General features: G+C 45.9%; 1 protein-coding gene across 3 annotated transcripts; it reads right to left on the bottom strand.

The window, feature by feature from the left end:
- Nucleotides 1-399: 399 nt before the first annotated feature.
- Nucleotides 400-21,333, bottom strand: LOC148316638 (brain-enriched guanylate kinase-associated protein). Of its 3 annotated transcripts, XM_088285928.1 has the most exons (8): nt 21,241-21,333; nt 14,421-14,458; nt 14,040-14,312; nt 4,691-4,852; nt 4,194-4,260; nt 3,428-3,535; nt 3,231-3,311; nt 400-1,845 (listed from the first exon to the last, which is right to left on the bottom strand). In XM_088285928.1, exons 3-8 carry the CDS (start codon nt 14,060-14,062, stop codon nt 439-441), a joined length of 1,848 nt encoding a protein of 615 aa, XP_088142054.1. In that variant the 5' UTR covers nt 14,063-14,312; nt 14,421-14,458; nt 21,241-21,333; the 3' UTR covers nt 400-438. The 3 variants fall into 3 exon arrangements, with proteins under 3 accessions (XP_088142054.1, XP_088142055.1, XP_088142053.1); XM_088285929.1 differs by lacking the exon at nt 14,040-14,312; XM_088285927.1 differs by lacking the exons at nt 14,040-14,312; nt 21,241-21,333 and adding an exon at nt 16,670-17,562.
- Nucleotides 21,334-21,338: the final 5 nt, after the last annotated feature.

The following is a 21,338-nucleotide window of genomic DNA, read 5'->3' as shown; positions in this document are numbered from 1 at the left end:
CTGTCAAATTCAATCAAACGGAAAAACTTAGCTAGTTTGTCACTCTTTGTTAATTAACGGTGAACATTGCACAAGGCCAATGCTGTTAATATTTTACAGGCGGCAAGTTAAAGTTGTGTAAGATAGTATTTGCGGTTTTGAATTAGTGTATGTACAAGATCCAGGTTTACTAAAAATTGTTGAATAGCTACATAGCAAAAATAGCGCTCATTTCCACTTACAAGTCGAGAATAAATACATACAATGGTACCTTGATTTACATGTTTGATCAATTCTGTGACCGCCAATCAAAAAGTTTGCCCACCGCTGGCTTGTGACACCAAGTGAAAAATGGACTATATTAAATAAACTTGCGCGCACATTCTTTTGAATGTAACGAGGCCTTCTCTCTCACTACACTTCTGTGGCTTCTATTCCCGTTTTTTTCTGCAAGGTCCTTCAGTTGAGGAGCGTTCCGTACAACTGCGCCTTGGTCAGGCTGTCTTTCCGGGAGAGTCCCAGAGAGCCGAATTTTTGGTGGTACGGCGGCAGAGGGGGTGGGGCCGGCGGTGGCGACGACGGGCTCACCTGGGCGGACAGGTTGTGCATTTCTGCTTGGTAGTGCTGAAGGTCCGCCGCCATCTCCAAGGTCCGCCGGTTGAGGGATTCGGTGGAGCTGTTGGGACTTTGGTCCCCGTAATCCACGCCGGGGCCTCCGGATGCCTCATTGCCCTCTCGGTCTTTGGAGCTGCCAGAGTGGTAGAGGCTGTGTTCCGAGCCCTGGCTATCCTCGTACAAGCGGGCTTGGCTGTGAGCCTGGCGGAGCACCGGGCTGCACTCCGGACTCGTGGCCACCCACACCGGATCCTGCATGCTGCCGGCTCCCTGCTGGTGGTGGTAGTCTGCCCCTTCCTGGAAGCTGCTGTAGAGCGGGCCCAAGCGGATCTTGGCTGGCCTGACGGAGAAGTGCTGCTCGGAGAAGCTGTACGGCGAAGCCCGCCCGGGACTGCGGTAGGAGTGCGAGCTCAAGTCCTCGGCGCTGAGCTGCCGCCATCTTCCTATAAGCTCCTCCTCCTCGGGGGCCAGGGTGCTTCCTCGGCGGCTGTCCCCGTAGGCGACGCTCGGGGAGGATGACGGCGGAAGAGGCTCGTAGGGCTCGCTGAAACAAGAGGACATGGTGCGGCTGTACACGGGCGAGCTGCTGTTCTGCTGGTGGATCGTCTCCGTCTGCTGGAAGGGATGATTGTTCCCGAACCCTCTGGGACTATCCCTCTCCCAGGACGAGTCGCTCTTCCTCTCGTAGTCCCCGGCGTCCCTCCAGTCCATGTAGAGGGTGTGATGGCGCGGGGAGGAAGCGGCGCTGCTCGGCGGGCCGTTGGCTTTGTCTTCGGAGCCGCCTCCGCTGAAGCTGGAGTAAGAACTGGAGCCCACCCCCAAGGGGGGGAACTCAGCAAAGTGCTCCTGGGTGAAAGCGGGTCTCAAGCCCACAGAGCACTCCTCCGGGTTGCTGTCGGTGGAATTCTGCGGTTCGTAGAGGAGCTTCCTCTGACCGTGAAGGTCCATGCTGGGTCTGCGCTCCCGGTGCCGGTCGTCGGGGCAGTAAAGGGCGGTGTCGCTGCTGTACAAGTCGGACTTGTAGGCCGCACGTAAACCCAGGCGCTCGCCTTGGGCCAACGTTTCCAGAACGAAAGCGTGGTCCGCCAAGTGAGGGCTGGGGGAGCGCGAGGCTTGGCTGCTGCTGCACACCTCGTCGGGTTTCTCCAGCACCTGCCCGATGAGCGAGGCCGACACCGAGTCCGAGTACGTGCGGCAGAGCGGAGGCTCTTCCATGTGCATAGTCAGTCGCTCCTGAAAGTCAGTCGGGAGCTGGAGCGAAAACACATGCCCAGGTTATGAGATGACAAGTAGACTTTACGCACATCTGATCGGATGGAGCGGATTGGCGGGTATTTTTGCATTTTGCAAAATCGGCGATCGGTTGTAATGTCGGAATTTGCAGATTGATCAATGACGTAAACGCAATCTCATTTACTCCAGGGGAACGTTCTGAGCTGCCTTCATTAACTCATTCACCACCAGCTGAGTATAAAAAAAACTTTGACGTCTTTAGCCGTCAATGGCAGTAAATGAGTTAATAATCTTCAAATTTTTTTCCACAATTTTTGGGAGGTTTTTTTGGAGCGTGTGATGGGTGAATCAATTCCAACACATGACAATACACAAAGGAGAACTTCTTGGCTCCAGAAAACATACTGCTCTATTTTGAGCAAGTTTAAAAAAAAATGTTAAAAAAAAACAAAAAAAAAAACAGAAAACCACACACACTTCCATCCACTATCCATATCTCTCCATGGCAACAAGCAAATGCAGCAAACCAGTTAGTTGTAATTGGCAATGAAAGCGTGATTAAAACTTGAAATGTGTGCTATTATTACTCAAACAAAACAGCAGTTGTGTTTTTTGATCCAATCAGCTGGCAACCTTTCCATGGTTGTTTTGCAGCGAGCGTTGCAAAAGGCATCCAACGTGACATAATTCACCAGTCGGCGAGCTCCCAGCTGAACAGGATTTAACCACGCGTGGATGGACAGCCTCCGACCCCTCTTATGTAATCGTCAACTTTTCCCTCCATACGTTATTGGCGCGCATATCGGTTCTACTTTTGCGAGTCTGGCGCAATCCATTTCCAATCATCGTCGCAGCGCCGTTCTATCACATCATGTCGCCTTGCCACGTGCGCGACGCTGATGCAGCGCAAAGAGGCGACCAACTCCAGCGCATCAATAACCACGTGCGTTACACTCGACAAGTACAATTGAGCCATCGGGCTGCCATGTGCTAACATGCCGGCAGGAATCTGATGCTTGACAGCCTAAAAGCACTCAAGCTTTCATATTTCAACCTGTTGTCACGTATTTATTTGTTTCCGCCCCTTCCTCGGCCATCGCTCGTTTTGGGATCAGACAAACAAATCACATTATAAAAGACCACATAAAAAAAAAAAAGGGCAGGCCGTGAAGGGCGTGCTGACATTCTCGACCAATGAGGATGATTTTGATACTGATTGTGATTCTAACGTAAGAAATTTATATAGGCGAGTTGAGCGATTTTTCACCCCTGCAATACGATGACTGGATCACGATATACACGTAAAAAATGGATCATTGACGTCTTTAGCCGTCAATGGCAGTGAATGGGTTTATTGTGTCTTTTGGGTTGCATTTGGTGGGGGGGTTGCTGGGGGGGCTCACCTCAGAGAGCTGGGCCCTGTAAAGGGACTTGTTGCATTGGAGAAGCTGAGCAGCCAGGTTGCAATCCTTCCTGTAGACATCCTACGGAGCACAAATCACCGAGATGCGATTATTGATGTCAGCATCGAAGCGGATACGATGCGATGGTGACGTTGTCGTCAGTGGTGGTGTAAAAAAAAAAAAACGTGTCTCCTCACATTGTCCTCTTGAAGCTTGTCGATGGTGAGCTTGGCCTCCATCAGGTGATTGTTGAGGACGATGATCTCCCGGCTCAGCGCTCGCTTTTCGTCGTCGTGGTGCTGCGACTGAGAGAGAGAGAAAAAAAAAAAAAAAAGGTCAGTCATGTGAATGCCGTTTTTTTCTTCTTTTCTTCGATTTGTGGTTTCTGCCGGACAAGCGATGTAACAACTCTACGGGATAACTATGCAAGAAAATTGGATACGAGGATGGGACCAACTCGCAAAGCCTGCTCTCTTCTCCCTGCAATTGAGTTTAAAAAAAAATATATTTATTTTCATTTCATGCAAAACCGCTCGCTCACCCTCTATTTTAAGCCCAAGCGAGTAGCTTGCTGCTGTTGCAATGTCATGTAACAACTTGCTGATGATCCCATCTTGTGCTGTAGCAATGTTCAGCCGCCCTGATCAAAGTAAAAGGCCCCCCCCCCCCCCCCCCCAACCCCCACACACACACACTCCCGTAGGTCATACGAGTGTACTGCCTAATTACATCTTTTCTGGTCTGGCCAATGAGGCGAGGTGTGTTGCACGGCGGAACAAAGGAGCCGCGATCACGCGACTGTTTGGAGGAGGACAGATAATTTTAATAAGCCGTAATTAATGCTACTGGTACCCACAACAGGGTATTTATATGACAGTATTTTCAAATTGGATCTCAAAGCCGCTGTAGCATTTCACCACGCTTTGTCTTTTCTTTCGACTTAAGTGCAAACATGGCACTTACATCTCTGTGAATCTTCTCCTCAAGATCTTGGTTGATCCTCTGCAGTGCGGAGTAGCTGCTTTGGATCCTAAAGCACACGGTCAACAATATACATTAAAAACAAGCACACCATTTAATTTTTTTTTTTTTTTTGGGGGTAAGCCAATTTTATAAACGAATGTGCATATCTTGCTCAATTAGAATCTATATGATCAATTTTGCTTCAGCCAACTGTAAAGTTAGAGATTGCATCACAGACATGCGCAAGATATGCGACTGTTTGCAAAACTATTTTTATCTATACACTCGGGCGAGAGCTGCCTCGTGTAGCAAAAGTGGAGACAAAAATAAACTGGAGGAAAAACATACTCCGCATTGGAGCACTTTTTGCAGCATGCATTTTAAATTCAACGTATGTGTATGTATAAATATATACAAATATAGTTTAAGGGTGAGTGCCACATATGTGCATGAATCCAATTTCTCGCACGTGCATGTTCCGGTTCGTACGTTCCGACCTGCGCAGTTTATCCGTAAACTTGTCCAGCTCTTCCTGAGCGCGCCGCAGCTCGGTCTCCAGGTACTGACGCGTGGCGTCAAACTCGCTCTGCAGCAGCTCCAGCTTGTGTGTGGTGTAGGAAAGTCGCTTCCGGAGGTCTTCTTTCTGCTCCAGCAATGAGCTACACACACACACACACACACACACACACAAATGAAGTTATTGTGTAGCACTAACACGGGTCCGCATATTTGATTGACAGCCATGCAGGGGTGATGGAGAGGGCGATCCAAGCAGATAAGACGGCGTCGGCAATTCATGGAATAAAAACCCGACAGCCAGTGTGAGAGAAACACAATCATCAACACTGGAGGGTGTTGAAATATGAGCTGTAAACTCTTTAATACATCACATGAATTGAATGTGAAGGCCCGGATGTTGGGAATAGTGATGAAGATTTTTACAGTCCACGCTGCCTCAATTTAATAAAAGGGCAAGCGTAAGTTGGAAATGAGTAAACGCGGGTCGGACGCGGCCAGGCTTAATGGAGTCCGCGTTGACGGGACAGATGGAGGAAGGAAGCTAATGAGTGGCCAGATAACAAACGAATAGAGATGCGCTCTGGCGCTCTTTTCACTCGCGTGGCTCCTTTCTCTCACTAATAACCACATCAGGTAACTAAAGGCTTGAGATCGAGAGGCCTCTTTTCGGGTCACCAAGCGGAGGCATGATCCGCGAGCCATCTCATTCATATTCACGATGGCGAGATTGCTCATTTTATTTCGCTAACACATACGCGAGGCTGCATGCGTCGAAGACAAAAAAAAAAAAAAAATGCTGCAGCCTGATGGATCTGCAGAGACAGAGATGCTCCCCAGGCGCAAATCCTACCGGTGCATTTGAACCGCAGTGAGTTGACTCACAACATTTTTGGCAACGTGTCCTACCCCCCCCCCCCTCCTTCCCTATAGGCCGACGCTATATCAGCGTTAGGTGGGATGCTGACATCATCCTTCTCCACTGGTCCCTTCAAATGTCGACTTGACCACTAACTTTTGAGAATTAGGACTCACAGTATGGTGAGTGTTTTCATATGACTCCATTTTCAACAATTTAAAAAAAAATACAATAATAAATAAATTAAAAATTTTTTTTTTCCCCCCAAATTTGTTCCCAATTTTTTTTTTTTTTTTTTGCACAACACAAGGCAATAAGCCGCCCGGTCTGCTCGGCAACACTCAAGTGTAACACATCGGCGTTTTAAAATCGGACTTTCAAAAACAAAAGCATGCAGTATCAGTCCATTTTTTTTTCTGTCCAATCAGGCGTCAGTCTCATGTGTTGCCATGTCAATCTAATCTGCCCAGGGCCTTCAGAATCAGAAGTGCTGATGTAACTTAAACTACTTGAACCAATCAGATTTAGTCTGATGCTTTTGTCATGTTATAAAGATAAATATTGAACTGCTCCGGACGATTCTAAAAATATTGTTTTATTGTTATTATTTTTCAGGGTCTGAAAATTTTATATTCTGTAAAATAAGTGCTTTGGCTCAATAAAGGTTGGGAAATAGCCACCTGGTAACTGAAAAAAAAAAAAAAAAAACCATTTAAATGATTGAACTCAGCCCAGGTAAAATGAACATACTTTTTGGCGCCTATATCCGTCAATGGCAGCGAATGCGTTAAGTCACCATCCAAGTTTTTTCTAGGATGCTCTAAAATCGATGATGATGATGATGATGATCTCGCAATTTCCGCGTCCTCCAGCCCTCCCTGACATCTCTGTTATTTATTTCTCGGGAAGTCGAGGTAGACACAAGTCAGAGGGGCGTCGTTAAGCTGCTCGCCTCTAGGGGGGGGGAGTGGGGGGAACCATCTGCATTTATTCATAAATAGGACTGTGGAGTTTGGCTGCCCTGAATGAAAAGTGCCTCAAGAGAGGCCGCCGTTATATAAGGTGCTTTAATTCAAACAGAATAGAAGCGAATAGCCGAGCAGCCTAGTTTGGATGTGCCTGTTATATTTACTCTGACACAATTAAACATCTTGCTTCCAGCGTAGGTCTGCACCAAATGTTTATACTCCTAACAAAAACTCATTAATATAATCGCTTCCTCTAAATTTCAATAGTAGGGGGCTACTTATAACTCTCCATTTGCAAGCGAGTCAGAGACGAATGCACGGCAGACTTTGGAGTGAATTGACGAACGTCTCAAGTTTTTCAACCCCCGCCCCTCCAGACCGCCTCACCTCCTTCAAGCGGCATTGGCGAGGGAATACGGGTGTTTGCTGTTCTCTACGGGGGTTGAATTTACACGGAGTCGCTCGAGGGACGGGGAAAAATGTGCCATTAGTGACCGAGGCGGCGAGCAGGAGCTGAGTCAGACCCAATGAGTGCTCTCACTCGGGCGAGTGGATGACGAGGACGCTTTGCATGGCGAGAGGAGACACCTCGTGGGCGAGTGGGTGGACGAACAGATGAAAATGAGGACAGGTGGTAAAGACGGTGCGGTGCCATTTCGATTGGCTCTTACCTCTTTTTCAGATGTTTGCCGCCATTTCGGGGGGCTTTTAAGGCGGTTTTGCCAATGTATATCTTTTTCATGGTTTGTCTGTGTTCCTTGCCTGTCATGTGTTCAACTGGGGTTGAGCACAAGGGGCTGACGTGTGTTAGTGTCCCAAAGGAGACCGCCTAAGTCTGGCCTGCAGAGTTATTGATTGTTCTACCTGCCAAACAAAACAAAACACACATTAATCAATCGTTCAATCAAGAATTCCGATTCAGGGTCGAGATCGATAATCATGATGGTGAACAATTGGACGACGGACGTGGCATTAGCATTATTTCATTTATTCGATTTATTTTTACAAACTAAAACGTACAGTTCAAAACTTATTTTAGAGGAGGATCCTCTCAAAATAGCTCACCAGGGATGAGACATCGTGACTTCCGAGGTTTGTAATTTGAGCGAATGTGTTATTTCAGAAGTGTGTACGACACTGGTATCCCTTTGCAATAATCTGTACGCTCAGTTTCAAAAAGGTCGGTCACCTTTGCGGGCAAATGAGACATTCACCGGTACTGCACACAACTCTGAATAATAATTTTATCGCAAGCATCAGTGCTAAAATTTTTGTGTACAGTAAAGCGATGCATCCTTCATTGAGCCAAAACAACCATTTCACATTAAAAGAAATCTCAAATTAAATTTTTGGAAAAAGTGAATTCATGATAGCCGCTTAAAAATAAAAAATTGGATCTTTGACGTCATTAGCCGTCAATGGCAGTAAATGAGTTATTGAACACAAATCTGATGTACTTGCGCTAACCAATGACTTATTATGATGTATGAAGGGCAACAGTTGGATACGCAGATTAATTGGACTTTTTACTATCTAATAGAAGAGCAATCCGAGAAACTTTGACGACAAAAGGGGACGCTAACGATAAAAATAGTTCTAATGTTCACCCAACGTCACCTTGTGATGTTTTCAAACCAAAGCATCAAGAAAAAAAAAATAAATCAACAGAGCCAGCCGCCATGATTCAACAAAATGACTTTGACACGGTGGCTTCTTCTGCAGCCACCTGCTCGAAATATCAGGGGCCGCCTCAGGCCCCGCCCACGTTCCACGTCTGGATGACGCGTGTAGGGAGAGACACAGACGTCAGCCCTCAGACGACTGCTGCGGGTTGTTTGGCGAGCGCGTCAGCCGCCGTTTGAACAAAGATGCTTCCAGCTGAGCCCAGATAACGTCCCTCAGGATGTAGAGGGGATGGGGGGCGGGGGGCGGGACAGATGTACCCGCAGCTCTCTGGAGCGAGACCTCCGATAACGACCTCGTGGATAACTCGACTTAACACTCACAGGTGTCAAAAGGAAACGTGTTGATCCGCTTGCGCCTCGTTGCCGGTCGGTGATTTCCGTATCAGGCTGAGTAGGCATGGCGACAGCTGGTGACAGGCCTCTCAACCTCACCTCACCTCCCCCATCCCCGACTCGCACAAACACCGGAGGCTTCGCTCGAGCTGCTCCCCTCTGAGTCATCACACGCCAGCACAGGATACGTGCCGACGGTGAGGTGTGATTGGCCTGGCGGTTTAGAGCTATTTGGATGGCTGATGTGTGAGTCTGCCTCTCACCAGATTTGTTTAAAAGTGGATAACTGCATGTGTTGCTTGTACACTGCGGCAGCTAAACACACACACACACACATGCAGGAATAACGCGAATATGGGGACATCTCAGGACACGTCGGTCGTTCCCTAACACCCCCCGTCTTTCTCGCTCTCTCTCACTTTCTTTTTCTCCCTCGGTCGACTTCTTCCTCCTTTAATTGAGCCTCCTCACTCTGCAGCACACCGAAGACGGGAGCGCATCCGCACGAGGCTGCCAGCCACCCACTCACGCCATGCTCGCTTTTGAGAGGATTTCAGAGCGCTGCAGGGAGGCGGCAGCGGAGGAGGCGGAGGATGACGACACGAAGGTTGGGGATGGAAGGAAAAGTAGGAAGTGGTGATGGGGTAAAGGTTGACGCCGTCAGGATCTCCCCTCCATTTTTATACAGCAGGTGTGCACATTTATATGTATATTTGGGGACAGGTGCTGAAACCACCCCAATCCAAAACAAGGGCACCCATCACCAGCAGCTAGAGTGGATTAAGTCCACACACCCCTGATCAAATGAAGATAAATGGTTTGAAAAATGTTTGACATTTAATGTGATCCATAGTTTAATCATCTGGAACTGGGGTCTGAGTCAAGTGTTAGCACAAAATCTATCGGCTTCTGCTAGAATAAAAAAAAGTGTCTGGAAATATGACTTCTGGCAACAGCACAAAGTTCCAGGTAAGCTCAAGCTCGAGTCTTACTACATTCGAAATGACAAGGGCAAGAAATTGCCGTCGTAATGGTAGCTAGCAGATAAGCTAACAAGCTAGCCGGAGGGGCTCGAGGGGGTGGCAACATGGAGCGTGCACAGATGGTCTTAGGATGCGTTTACACAGCAACGACCTTGTAAAAATCAGCAGAATATATATTCATCTGCGACAGAACTGCCACATGAAGGTAAAAAGAACAGTTTTGGTTGGTCTGCTAAGATTATCTCAACAAATCCAGTCTGACAAGGACACCTGGACAGAGACTAAATAATCACACCGTTACAGAGCGGTGCTTACATTTATAAAAAATGAAATAAAAAATAAAAAAATAATAAAAAACCTGACCACATTTGATGTTAACGGTCAGAAAAAAAAAGTACATTTTGAGAGCTTTACCCGTTCCTTTTTGTGCAGGCCAGATCTCCAGGCACTACATACCCAGCTTCAATTCTAATTTGAATTTGATGTAAACAAAACTGACCCTGCAATCCGCCTCTGGCTCCAAGTCAGATGAAAACAAACCGAGTGTTGCAAACTCCCGACTCTCTTTTAGAGAGAAGATCCCGTGTCCAAACAGATTTTTGACGACAACATGCAGCCTCTTTGAGTGTTAGCAGACTAACCCCATAGTTTGAAGAACAAAAAAACAAACAAAAAAACCCTCGTCATGGCTCCGAGCTCAGCATTAGCGCGGGGACGACCTGGTGGGCTGACTCATCGCAGACACAGACACACAGAAAAAAAGCCAAGACGACCGCCCTTGCTTTGCACCCATTCCTCCACATTTTGAAGCAGCAGCACCAATCCAAAATGTGCATGACTCAATAGCCTCATTCACACTCGTCTTACAACCGCATGACCCTGCTCAATATTGATTAAATTAAAAAAAACTGTAATTTTAAGTAGTTCCACACGACACCCTAAACCAGGGGTGGGCAAACTTTTTGACTGGTGGGCCACAATGGGTTCTAAAATTTGACAGAGGGGCCGGACCAGGAGCAGATGGAAGGAGTGTTTTGGTCACCTCACCTCATCGGAGAAAATAAATACATTTAATTTTAAATGAAAGTGAACAAAAGCATTACAACAATAAAGTATTTAGAAAATAAAACATGAACAAGGTTTATTCTTTTTTTTTTCCAAGTTCGGCGGGCCGGATTAAAACGTTTAACGGGCCGCATGTGGCCCCCGGGCCGTAGTTTGCCCATGCCTGCCCTAAACAGAAGCTGGGGTTAATTGCCCGCAAACATTTTTAATGTGCACACATAATACCCAGCAAAGGGTGAAATTAAGACAAATATATTCCCGGAGTGTCCCAACAAGCAAAGACACCGGATATCGTGTAAAAATCGAAATATTCTGTACATGCTCTTATTTGAATTCCAGCAGCAGTGTTAGTCATTAAGCGCATTTCTCAGGAGCGGAGACATAGCGTTGTCGTTTTCAACATCAAATAATTTTTTTAAAAAGCAACACAGGTTAATGTTTCAACATCGGAAACACCTTGAGGTATGTCCCGAAGCTAACGCGACAATTTGCACTTAAGCTAATCATCACGACTCCGTCGGCAAACATTCACGGTGAGCGCAGCACAAACTAGCAACATGTTCATTTATTTATTTATTTTTTTTTCCCTCTGAGAGGCTCCTCAAAAAGTGGCTTGGATGTGGTCGAGCTAGTTTTGTCATTTTATTTTAGCTTAGCTTGCGTGCTACATTTCTCTGGTAGGAAACGCCCGGCTTCATTTTCCTTAAGGCGGAAATTCAGTTTTTTGAGCATTAAAGATAAAACTTTTCCTTCAGTCTCATCATTTGGCTTTTTTTTTTTTTTGCTGAGTCTCTCTGTGCGGCCTACTATGAACATCTGTGGGCTGTTAGCAAAGCTAAGCTAACAAGTGCTAATGTTGTTGTTGTCATTTTTAATAGCAAGATAAGCTAGCAAAAAAATGTGACCAAACAAATTTAAGGCACATACCATGATGACTGCGAATTTTTAAGACAGAAGCGCTTTCTCACGTGACGTGAATTCCCAAAATCTAGCTGTCGCAATGCTTTGCTAACCCTTTAGCTAGCAGTGTTTATTATCATGGGTCAAATAAATAATAGTTTGTTCACAGCAGAATACAAGTCATGTAAATGTGGGGCATGCACTCTTCATTCTCATAAACGCAGTGTAGGCTATTTTTAGACCGGATTTGTACAAACATAAATAACAAATGAGCGCTTTCCAAGAATGAGCAGAGTGATTTCCCAAATGAATAAGCGCATCTTTTATACATGAACTGTGAACTATTATTAGATCTAAGACAGCATCTGCAATGCTAATCTACCAATCTAGATGTTATAAAAAAATAAAATAAAAAAAAACACTTAAAGCAATTGCTCTGGGCTGAGAGTCTTAAATCAGATCATACACATTTCATGGGCGAAGAAAAGGAGCAGATCCATTCATTTAAATACATTTACTCCGCCAGTCGTGACAGTGGACTGAGTCTCGTCATTGTGTTTGTATATTTAAGGGCTACGAAATACACACGCCATTACTGCACTGGGGAACCTCCAATTTAAACATCCCAAGTGATATAAATTGGAATTTATGTTCTGGTAGAATAAATAGATTAGGCAATATTTTCGACTCTGGATATGGATGTTTGACACCCCAGAGTATTTAGAAATTAAAACATTAACTAGGTTTATTCATTTAATTTTTTCTCAAGTTCGGCGGGCCGGATTAAAACGTTGAACGGGCCGCATGTGGCCCCCGAACCATAGTTTGCCCACGCCTAAATTAATGCATTGAAAAAAAAAACAAAAAAAAAAAACACGAGAACAGCTCTGTTATTCAATCCTTTTCCATGCCGTTGTTCCAGAGGAGGGCAAAAGGAGAGGGATCACAACGTGAAAGCAGATTAGGTCCACTTAATGACTCCTGGGGGAGCCGTCAACGCTCCTCCACGGAGACCTCGCGCACCGATTCAAGGCTGGCTGGTCAGAACGCCGCGGCCACAAGGGCACATTTGTATATTGAATGTGTAAAAAAAATAATAAATTGCAACGCTAACCTCCACATCCCGATTTAGTTCCTCATGCACCACTGAACTCAAAAATACCGTCATGCGTCATGATGATACTCCTTGAATTTCACACATGGAGCTATTTTTGGCACTATTTTTTTTAAAGAAACCACCACGCCTGAGGAAGCTCAACCTAGTGAGGCTAATAATGACAAACTCCTCCTTTAAAGCAGAGATTCCCAACCGGTGTTCTGTGGCACATTAGCGTGTTCTTTGACGGTTTTCCATGGGTGCTCAGGCAACATGCGCCCCCCCTGAATCGTTTAGTTGAACACAAAGGTATCGTTTTGTACGACGGGCCGCAGGTGGCTAACCGGGTTAATTGGCGCATTTAATTGTTCTGGCTCTCGCTATACGTTGCTGGCATAGTCACAAAGACATTATTTGCCGTAAATGATAATTATAATATTTATGACACATTAGTTACATTTTAGTCAACTGGGCCGTCCGGATAAAATCTCCACTAAACGTCATAAAATGAGTTCACTTCCTTTCCTAATTACATTTGCGTTCTCAATCAGAGTGGAAGAACAGCACTGACAACCAATTTAAAAAAAAAAAAAAAAAAAATCTGCTGATCCAAAGGAAATCTCGCCCATGCAAAATTGACGCCACTTTCTTCACCACGGGGCCCCCTGGGGTCGGAACCCGCGGCCGAGGGAGCCGCAGACAGTGCGAGCGGAAAGAGAATTTCAAGGCATTTCATCATTTCCACACGGCCGCTTGTCGGGGATGAAGTGAGCGGGTGGGTGCGAGCGGGGGGTACGGGTCAGGTCAGCCTTGGGAAGACCAAAGAGCCAGGACAAGAAGCGCGAGACGGGACACCCCCTCGTCGAGCTCGGCGAGGCTGCAGCAATTCAATTAAAACTGTGACACGGAGGTGAGGGCGATTGATGACACATCACCGGGAAACTTAACGGGCCCCCGTTGGGCTGATCTGCCTGAAATAGTCCGAATGGCGTCGGTAATTATAAACAAAAGCATTGCCATGTGCACGCTAATGGCTGATTGAATAAATGAAACCGAAAATGAGGCTTTTCCTGCATCTGATGCTTGATTAACCCCGTCGAGCAACTTTGATCGAGTAAGTCGATGAGCACTGGTCATTTTGAAATGAATGAATGAGAAAGCTTACGAAAAGGATTCTATTAACGAAGTTGCAGGAGCGGTGCGATCATGCCGAGTTCTTATTCACTGTAGCATGGAGCATTCCGACAGGTGAATGCACATCACGCAGGTTCCAAACAAGTCTTGTCCGGCCAACGAGCTCTCTACGCATTCGGGACTGAGCACGAAGCTGTACATTTTATCCACATCCAACTAAACGGCAAAAAGCGGCTCCGAAATTACTCTCAATGCCGCCACACGCGCATACGCCAAAGCAAAAAGATGCAAAGAGTGAAAGTGGTACCTGGTGCTCAAGCACAGCTTCATCCTTGGAGACGGACAGACCAAAACCCGCGGCTGACTTAGCCCCCCCTGCGGGCAATGCTGGAGAAAACTCCCTCCTGAATGTTATCAGCTCTCCCCCGAAGTGGCGAGAAAGCCCCCACCCCCCTGCCCCCCCCACCCCACTCCTGCGCCGCACGCTGCTGACGATGCTGCTGACGCCTCTGCTGCCGCTCCGACACCAACACCAGCAGCAGCGCAACTAGAGAGGAGACGAGCAGCCAGGGAGGGAAGACTGTGCAAGAGAGAGGAGAGGAAGAGTGGGAGGGGAGAAGAGGGCACAGGGAGAAGGCGTGGGTGTGACGACGGAGGGATAAAGGGGGGCGGGGGGGAGGATGCCTACCTGATGGCGTCGACGTGGTTCATGCCATCGTCACACACCTAAAAGGGAGACAACAGCATGTTACACCGTCATTACTTTTACGAAAAAGATTCAAAAGGGTTTCGTCGCAGCTTGTGTGTGTGTGTGTGCTCTTGTTTTGCTGACATATCAGGACATTTTTAATGATAACATACCTGTGTGTGTGTGCGTGTGTGTGTGGTGGGAACGATCACATCAGCTCAACTGCATGAGAGCAGAGAGTGAGAGGCATAAAGGATTGAAGGAAAGGGAGGGGGGGTGGAAACCTCCATTGCAGCCAGACTGCAGATACAGTATATTGCAAGCAAGCAAGAGCGGCGGCAACCTCATCGCCCCTCGTTGACGAGCGGCGAAGCGATGCAGCACGGAATGGAGAGATGTGGAAGAAAAAAAAAAGACGACGGGGCACAGGTGGTTCCATCTGTTGAATCTGGATACAGTGTCATTACAACACATATCGTTGGCACTTTTTTTTTTCGACACGCATGCCAGCCCTTCCGTCTGGAGGCAAGCTGCGGGATGTTACATTTCATAATCTGAAGATAGATTAGGACAACCTTGCAAAGGATGAAAATGTGGAAAATAGTTTAGATCAGGAGTGTGCAAACTTTTTGATTGGTGGGCCACAATGGGTTCTAAAATTTGACAGAGGAGCCGGACCAGGATCAGACGGATGGAGTGTTTTGGCAACTCATCGGAGAAAAAAAAAAAACATTTAATTTGAAATGAAAGTGAACAAAAGCATTCCAACAATATATATGTCTTTGAAAAAAACACAGTATTTAGAAATAAAACATTAACAAGGTTTATTCATTTCATTTTTTTCAAGTTCCGCGGGCCCGATTAAAACGTTTAACGGGCCGCATGTGGCCCTCAAGCCGTAGTTTGCTCACGCCTGGTTTAGATCGTTTTTGGAGAGGACAACCCTTCACGTCTGTGTGTTGATATTTCTAGAATCAAGTAAATATTTAAATTTGACAAGCAAGCATTTAAGATAAATGACTCTGTAATTGGTGTCATGACCCGGATCCATTATTTTTATCCAGGTGTATCTTTTTTTGTTTTTTTTTTTCAAATTCTGAAAAGCCACAATTCAAAAACAAATTTTCATTGATGGATTTAAAATGATTATTTATTTTGACTATTATTATTTTTAACAATTTCACCAGGATACATGTGCAAAAATTGGCGACGAACCTAAATGGATTTAATTAGTGCAAGAATAATGATGACCCCCACCGAGGGTCCATCCATTTATCCGTCTATGTTTCTATGGAGCCATCTCTCCATCTGGGTCGCAGAGCGAGTACATGTCATCGGGGTTGTACGCGACGGCGAAGCATGTTTGCTACGTGTGCGCTCGCAAGTACAAGGGTGAGGAGATGAAAGTTTGCTGCAAGCAAGCAACACTGTGATGAACACCAACAGGCTCACATGCTGGCTCCACAGCCCCCATACCGCCCACCTTTTTTTTTTCCCAAGCAGTTGCTAAGGTGACGGCAAAGGCTGAATTTTAATCAGACAATAAATTAAAGCAAACGTGAGCTTCTCTTTTTAATACAACATTGCTCATTTCGAAGAACCTTCCTTGACGGAGAATTCTTGAAATGGCTCGTTGAAAATCTTTGTTGCCCTTGCATGATATGATGTTAACTATTTTCAAAGAGGAAATAAAAAAATAATAATTTATGTGCTTTGACTATCCTCCACCTACGAGGTGAACATCACGCCGAGACATCAAATATATTCACTTCGGACGCAGTTTAATTGAGCCTTTAATCCCGTCTTCTTCCTGCAACACGTGTCGGGGGAAAGCCACCGCTTGCAATTCCTTAATTAATGACAAAACAAGACGAGACAGGATTGGATGGCGAGCGCCGACCGGACTTCAAACAAAACAATATCCACATGGATATAAATCTGAATAGCGTGCGTCGTGACTTTGCGGAATATTTTCTGTATTTTTATTTCTATTATTTAAGAGGGACGGTCATCGTTAACTCATTCACAACCAGTCGAGTAAAAAAAAAAAAAAAAAAAAAAAAAGGATTTTTGACGTCTTTATCCGTCAATGGCAGTAAAAGAGTTCATAGCTTTTTGGGATACATGTATGCTAGTTGCTGAGAATCACACAAGCACGAGGCCAGAGCAGAAATCCGAAAACTCAAATCTCAGAACTGCGAGGCTGATATGCTAACCGGAAGGCAAAAATGCATCTTTGCGGGACTCACCATGTTGATGCCTCTGGGCAGAGAGATAGATCTGGAGGGGTATCTGGAGGAGTTGTGATTAAATTCCAGGAAACGTTTCATTTCAAATCCTTGGCAGAAATTGGGAGGGGGCGGAATAACATTATGTTCACCGATCAGTAACGGTGCTCGAGTGTCAGTTTCGATCTCCGCATCTTCTCCCTGGTCATCCCTTCTCGCGACGTCAATGTCCGTTTCCAGATAGGTTTTTGGAGGCGGGTCCTCCAGTGAGAAGTCCTGCTGCTGGGCCATTGACCCGGCCTGCGTGGGGCTCTTCGGGGTCACCACTCGGTCCGCCTTGTCTTGCCGTGGACCCGCGGTTGAAGTGACGTCGCCGCGGAGCTTCGCCGCTTTCCCAAATGCCTGCAAACTGTTTGGGTCGAGCACATTGGACGTCACCTCGTCCAGGAAGTGTGAAAACTTCACTTTGTCGTCCAGCTTTCCCTCCAGCGGACACTGTCCATCTCTTTTGGAGCTAGCTCGGATCGGAACACTGCCCCTCCCCTGATGCGCTGCCTGGCGCTGGCGTGCACGGCATTCGATGTGGTCCCCCCCCGCCCCCCCCTGCTCCAAATAATAAGCCCTGGCGAGATTGGCGGGCCACCTCTTTTTTCGTAGCCGGGTTCGAAAGGCTGCATGGCTTTGCTTTTTGATTGAGCTGTGAAGGCGGGAAGTGACTCCTGAGCTCCAGCTGTCCAAGCTGCCCCTGCACTCACTGCTGCTCATGCCGCATCCTTGGCTGCTACTTTGGACAAAACAACCGGAGGAGGACTTTTTTTGCGGAAAGGCCGATGAGCTCCTCTAACCAGACTTGGTCACTGTTGAAATTTGGGCAAAAGGCAGCAGAGGAGGCCCGAGAATTTGAGGACTGTTGGACCCGCTTGTCTTTGCTTCTCGTCACGTCCATGGCTTTGCCTTCTTGTCCGCATTGCTCGGTTTGTGACGGTCGCAACCGGCAGATGAGACGCGGTCCAGTGAACAACACCAATTTGAACGAGTTCTACCCCAAATTCATTCTCATTAGCGTGCAAGCCTGACCTAAAAGAGATTCAATACTTTTCACTCAGGGGGGGGGCTGAACAGATGGGACTCCTTCACTGCCAGGATAACACTCTGCCATGTCAGGCAAGGCCGAGCGGGACTTAAAATTTAATGTGTTGAACAAAAAAACGATCTCATGATGGCAATCGGACAAAACCATCACTCCTTATTTCATGTTTGGCGACAAAATGCCATCGTATCGACGTTCTGGGCCCCCCTTGCGTATTTGAGATGAATGAGAATGATATTTTCCGCACAATTCCTGACACTATCTTTGCTGAGTTAAACAGCATTTGCACTGTGGGCGCTATTCTTAATTAGAAATGCCTGTCGATAGCAGAGCAAGCAAAGCTTTTCAGCATTTTCCAGGTCAGTGACTGGAGAAGAGCATTGATTCGACGTAGCACTTAACAGCGGGCGCACAGAGGCTTGTTCACCACTTTCAACTGTGATGTATGCACATAAATTATTTTCCATAAATTCTATATTCCACTGAAGGTTGTTTACCAAACATACTGAATCGTGCTCGATAAACTTTGGAAAAGTGACATCGTGCAGAGAAAAATTATTGACGGGGATTTTCAGGGTCGTAAGCGACGTCGGAGGTGGGCGCAAGCGGCTGACCTCCACGGATGTGGTGAACCAGGTTGGAATCTTTACAAGACGATGAGAAACATCTAAAATGTACAACTGCCAATTACGTTTGCTTGGATTAGAACAGGGGTGGGCAAACTTTTTGATTGGCGGGCCACAATGGGTTCTAAAATTTGACAGAGGGGCCGGACCAGGAGCAGATGGATGGAGTGTTTTGGGAACCTCACCTCATGTGAGAAAAAAATACATTTAATTTGAAATTTAAATGAACAAAAGCATTACAACAAGATATAAGTCACAGTATTTAGAAAATAAAACATTAACAAGGTTTATTCATTGAATTTTTTTCAAGTTCGGCGGGCCGGATTAAAATGTTTAACGGGCCGCATGTGGCCCCCGGGGCCGTAGTTTGCCCACACCTGGATTAGACAGAGATCTCGCCCGAACCAGACTGCTGCTGTCCCCGGGGGTGTCATTAATGTGCATCAGATATGATAGCCATAACCGGGTGGCCGGCTGTGCCAACTGCCCGCAGGTGCAACGCAGCAGGTAGGACCCCCACGGGACCATCCCGTCTGCTAGCAAGGACGGAGCGCCACATCCCTCAACGTGCAGACGTTATTTCCCCAAGGTTCCTCTTTCTTTTAGCCCCCCCCCCCAAATCCTTCGCGACACCGTTTTCAGACAGGTTTAAGCCATCGCGATGATAAACGTCTTTAATAATCTCTTTTCAATTTCAGAAGCGGTAGAGGGGCGGCCGACAATTTATAACCGTCGGCCAGAACGGAGAACGTAAGCCCACGGCTGCCCCGAGGTAATGATGCAGAAATAGATTCCTGCTAAAACTGCGGACTTGGAGTTATAGTACAGTAAATCCCTACTTTTTCAGGAAATATGGCCTGAGCCCTGTCATGAATTGCAAAAAGACTGGTTGATCCCTCCCTTATAATTGGCTGTATTAATAGTTTAGATCAGGCGTGGGCAAACTACGACCCGGGGGCCACATGCGGCCCGTTAAACGTTTTAATCCGGCCCGCCGAACTTGAAAAAAATTCAATGAATAAACCTTGTTAATGTTTTATTTTCTAAATACTGTGACTTATATCTTGTTGTAATGCTTTTGTTCATTTAAATTTCAAATTAAATGTATTTTTTTCTCCGATGAGGTGAGGTTCCCAAAACACTCCATCCATCTGCTCCTGGTCCGGCCCCTCTGTCAAATTTTAGAACCCATTGTGGCCCGCCAATCAAAAAGTTTGCCCACTCCTGTTCTAATCCAAGCAAACGTAATTGGCAGTTGCCGAATTTGAAAAAAAATTAATGACTAAACCTTGTTAATGTTATTTTCTAAATACTGTGGTTTTTCAAAGACATATATATTGTAGGAATGCTTTTGTTCACTTTCATTTATTTATTTATTTTTTTCCTCCGATAAAGTGAGGCTACCAAAACACTCCATCCATCTGCTCCTGGTCCAAACCACAACTAAACGTGGATTGCATGCTCTGTTGTTGTGCTTCTCTTACCCATGTTATGTCACTGCCTAGTCGGGATGCGTCTACACAGCCACTGAGCCTTGCAAGCGAAATTAACAGCACTCATGAAGAAGTCTATATTCCTACTGGAGCATTAGGTCTGGGCTCCCATAGGTCTGGACCTTGCACAGAGACAGGGGGCGGCGATTTGAGTCTATCATAAGTGAGAAAAAAAAAACAACAGTAGTGCCGAGGGATTTAATGAGAAATTGCCACATGGACCAGTAGTGTAAATCTAGCCCTAAAAATTCAGCAAATCATTGACGGCACATTTGGTCTGCAACAGCTGAGGAATCGACACGAGTCCGTAACCACGACGAGTCTATACGAGAATATACGGTCTGCCTCCCATTAATTTTACAGCAATACACCCGCTATAATGTTTCTATATGGAAGTTGCTACTGTGGGAGGATGGGAAGAGGGGGGCCGGGGGGGGGGCGATCAGATGACCTCAATACATGTCAATAACACACCATAGTTTTCTGTCAACTGAGCGAGTCACAACACAGTGTCTGCCGCCAATTCAGCAACACATCGGTTACTAACACATTGTGCGTCTTATTTGAAAGTGTTGTTCGTAATCATACTTGTGATTGGCCAAAAGTCAAATCGCCCAAAGCGAAATAAATCATTTGCAATCATAGGCTTGTATTTTATATCTAAGACAAAAAAGATGAACAGTTAAATTAAAACTACTCTCATCCAACCTAAACTAGGATGTTGACTAATGCAACCACCCGTGTGTAGTATGCATGTTTTTGCAAAAAAAATAAAATAAAAATAATAAATATTTATTTAATGTCAAATGTTACAGAAGAGTTTGAGTAGCCCGAAGGTAGCTTTTCCTTGTTGTTCCTCACTCGCTCTCTCACACTGTGTGCTATTTATATGAGCAGCAAGATGAGTTTTCACGACTTGAGCTCCGTGCTATCCTTGCTGAGAAGCCTTTGTTATTAATTACATGTTCAACAAGCCTGCACAGATTTTGTGGTGTCAGCACAGCATTTCCATGGCAACAGCCACTTGCTTTCACCTCTCTGCGACGCAAAAACGAGGCTCGAGTCAAACAAAATAAAACGAAACTCACTTGAGAATTAAAAACTCACGTTGACTCAACAGCTTTCATTTACAAACACAGAGAAGGCAAGCTAATCCTAAAAGGTAATATTTTTCTTACTACAATGCAGCGTGTTCACAGAATAGTGAAGCTATTGCGGTAGAGACAAGCTAGGACGCCCTCTTGTGGTCACATGTTTCATGCACATATAAAAAGAACATTATGGTCAAGCAAATAAAAAGCTACGGAGTGGTTTAATGTACCAACATGAAATAGCATAATGTCAAGTCATTTAAAAAGTAATGAAAATATCCGTCAATCTTACATTGTCTTTCCGCCTCCATCTGTATTACAAACACTCCTCAAGCAGAGCTGTAAAACGGGCCGGACTCGTTCTGTTTCCTTTCCAAGACGGCTCCTAGA

The sequence above is a fragment of the Idiotropiscis lumnitzeri genome, chromosome 21 (assembly GCF_059441095.1).
Source record: "Idiotropiscis lumnitzeri isolate Australia: NSW breed Sydney's pygmy pipehorse chromosome 21, RoL_Ilum_1.0, whole genome shotgun sequence".
NCBI lineage: Eukaryota > Metazoa > Chordata > Actinopteri > Syngnathiformes > Syngnathidae > Idiotropiscis > Idiotropiscis lumnitzeri.
Note: the sequence above shows the minus strand (reverse complement) of the source record. Positions and strands in the feature narration are given on the sequence as shown.

What these genes read in the sequence shown, in the direction of transcription:
- LOC148316638 (XM_088285927.1), bottom strand. Translation starts at nt 17,413, where the DNA reads ATGAGCAGCAGTGAGTGCAGGGGCAGCTTGGACAGCTGGAGCTCAGGA. An exon ending in TTTACGGATAAACTGCGCAG is followed by an intron (nt 4,261 to 4,690) that starts GTCGGAACGTAC and finishes CGTGTGCTTTAG; the next exon opens with GATCCAAAGCAGCTACTCCG. An exon ending in ACAAGCTTCAAGAGGACAAT is followed by an intron (nt 3,312 to 3,427) that starts GTGAGGAGACAC and finishes TGTGCTCCGTAG; the next exon opens with GATGTCTACAGGAAGGATTG.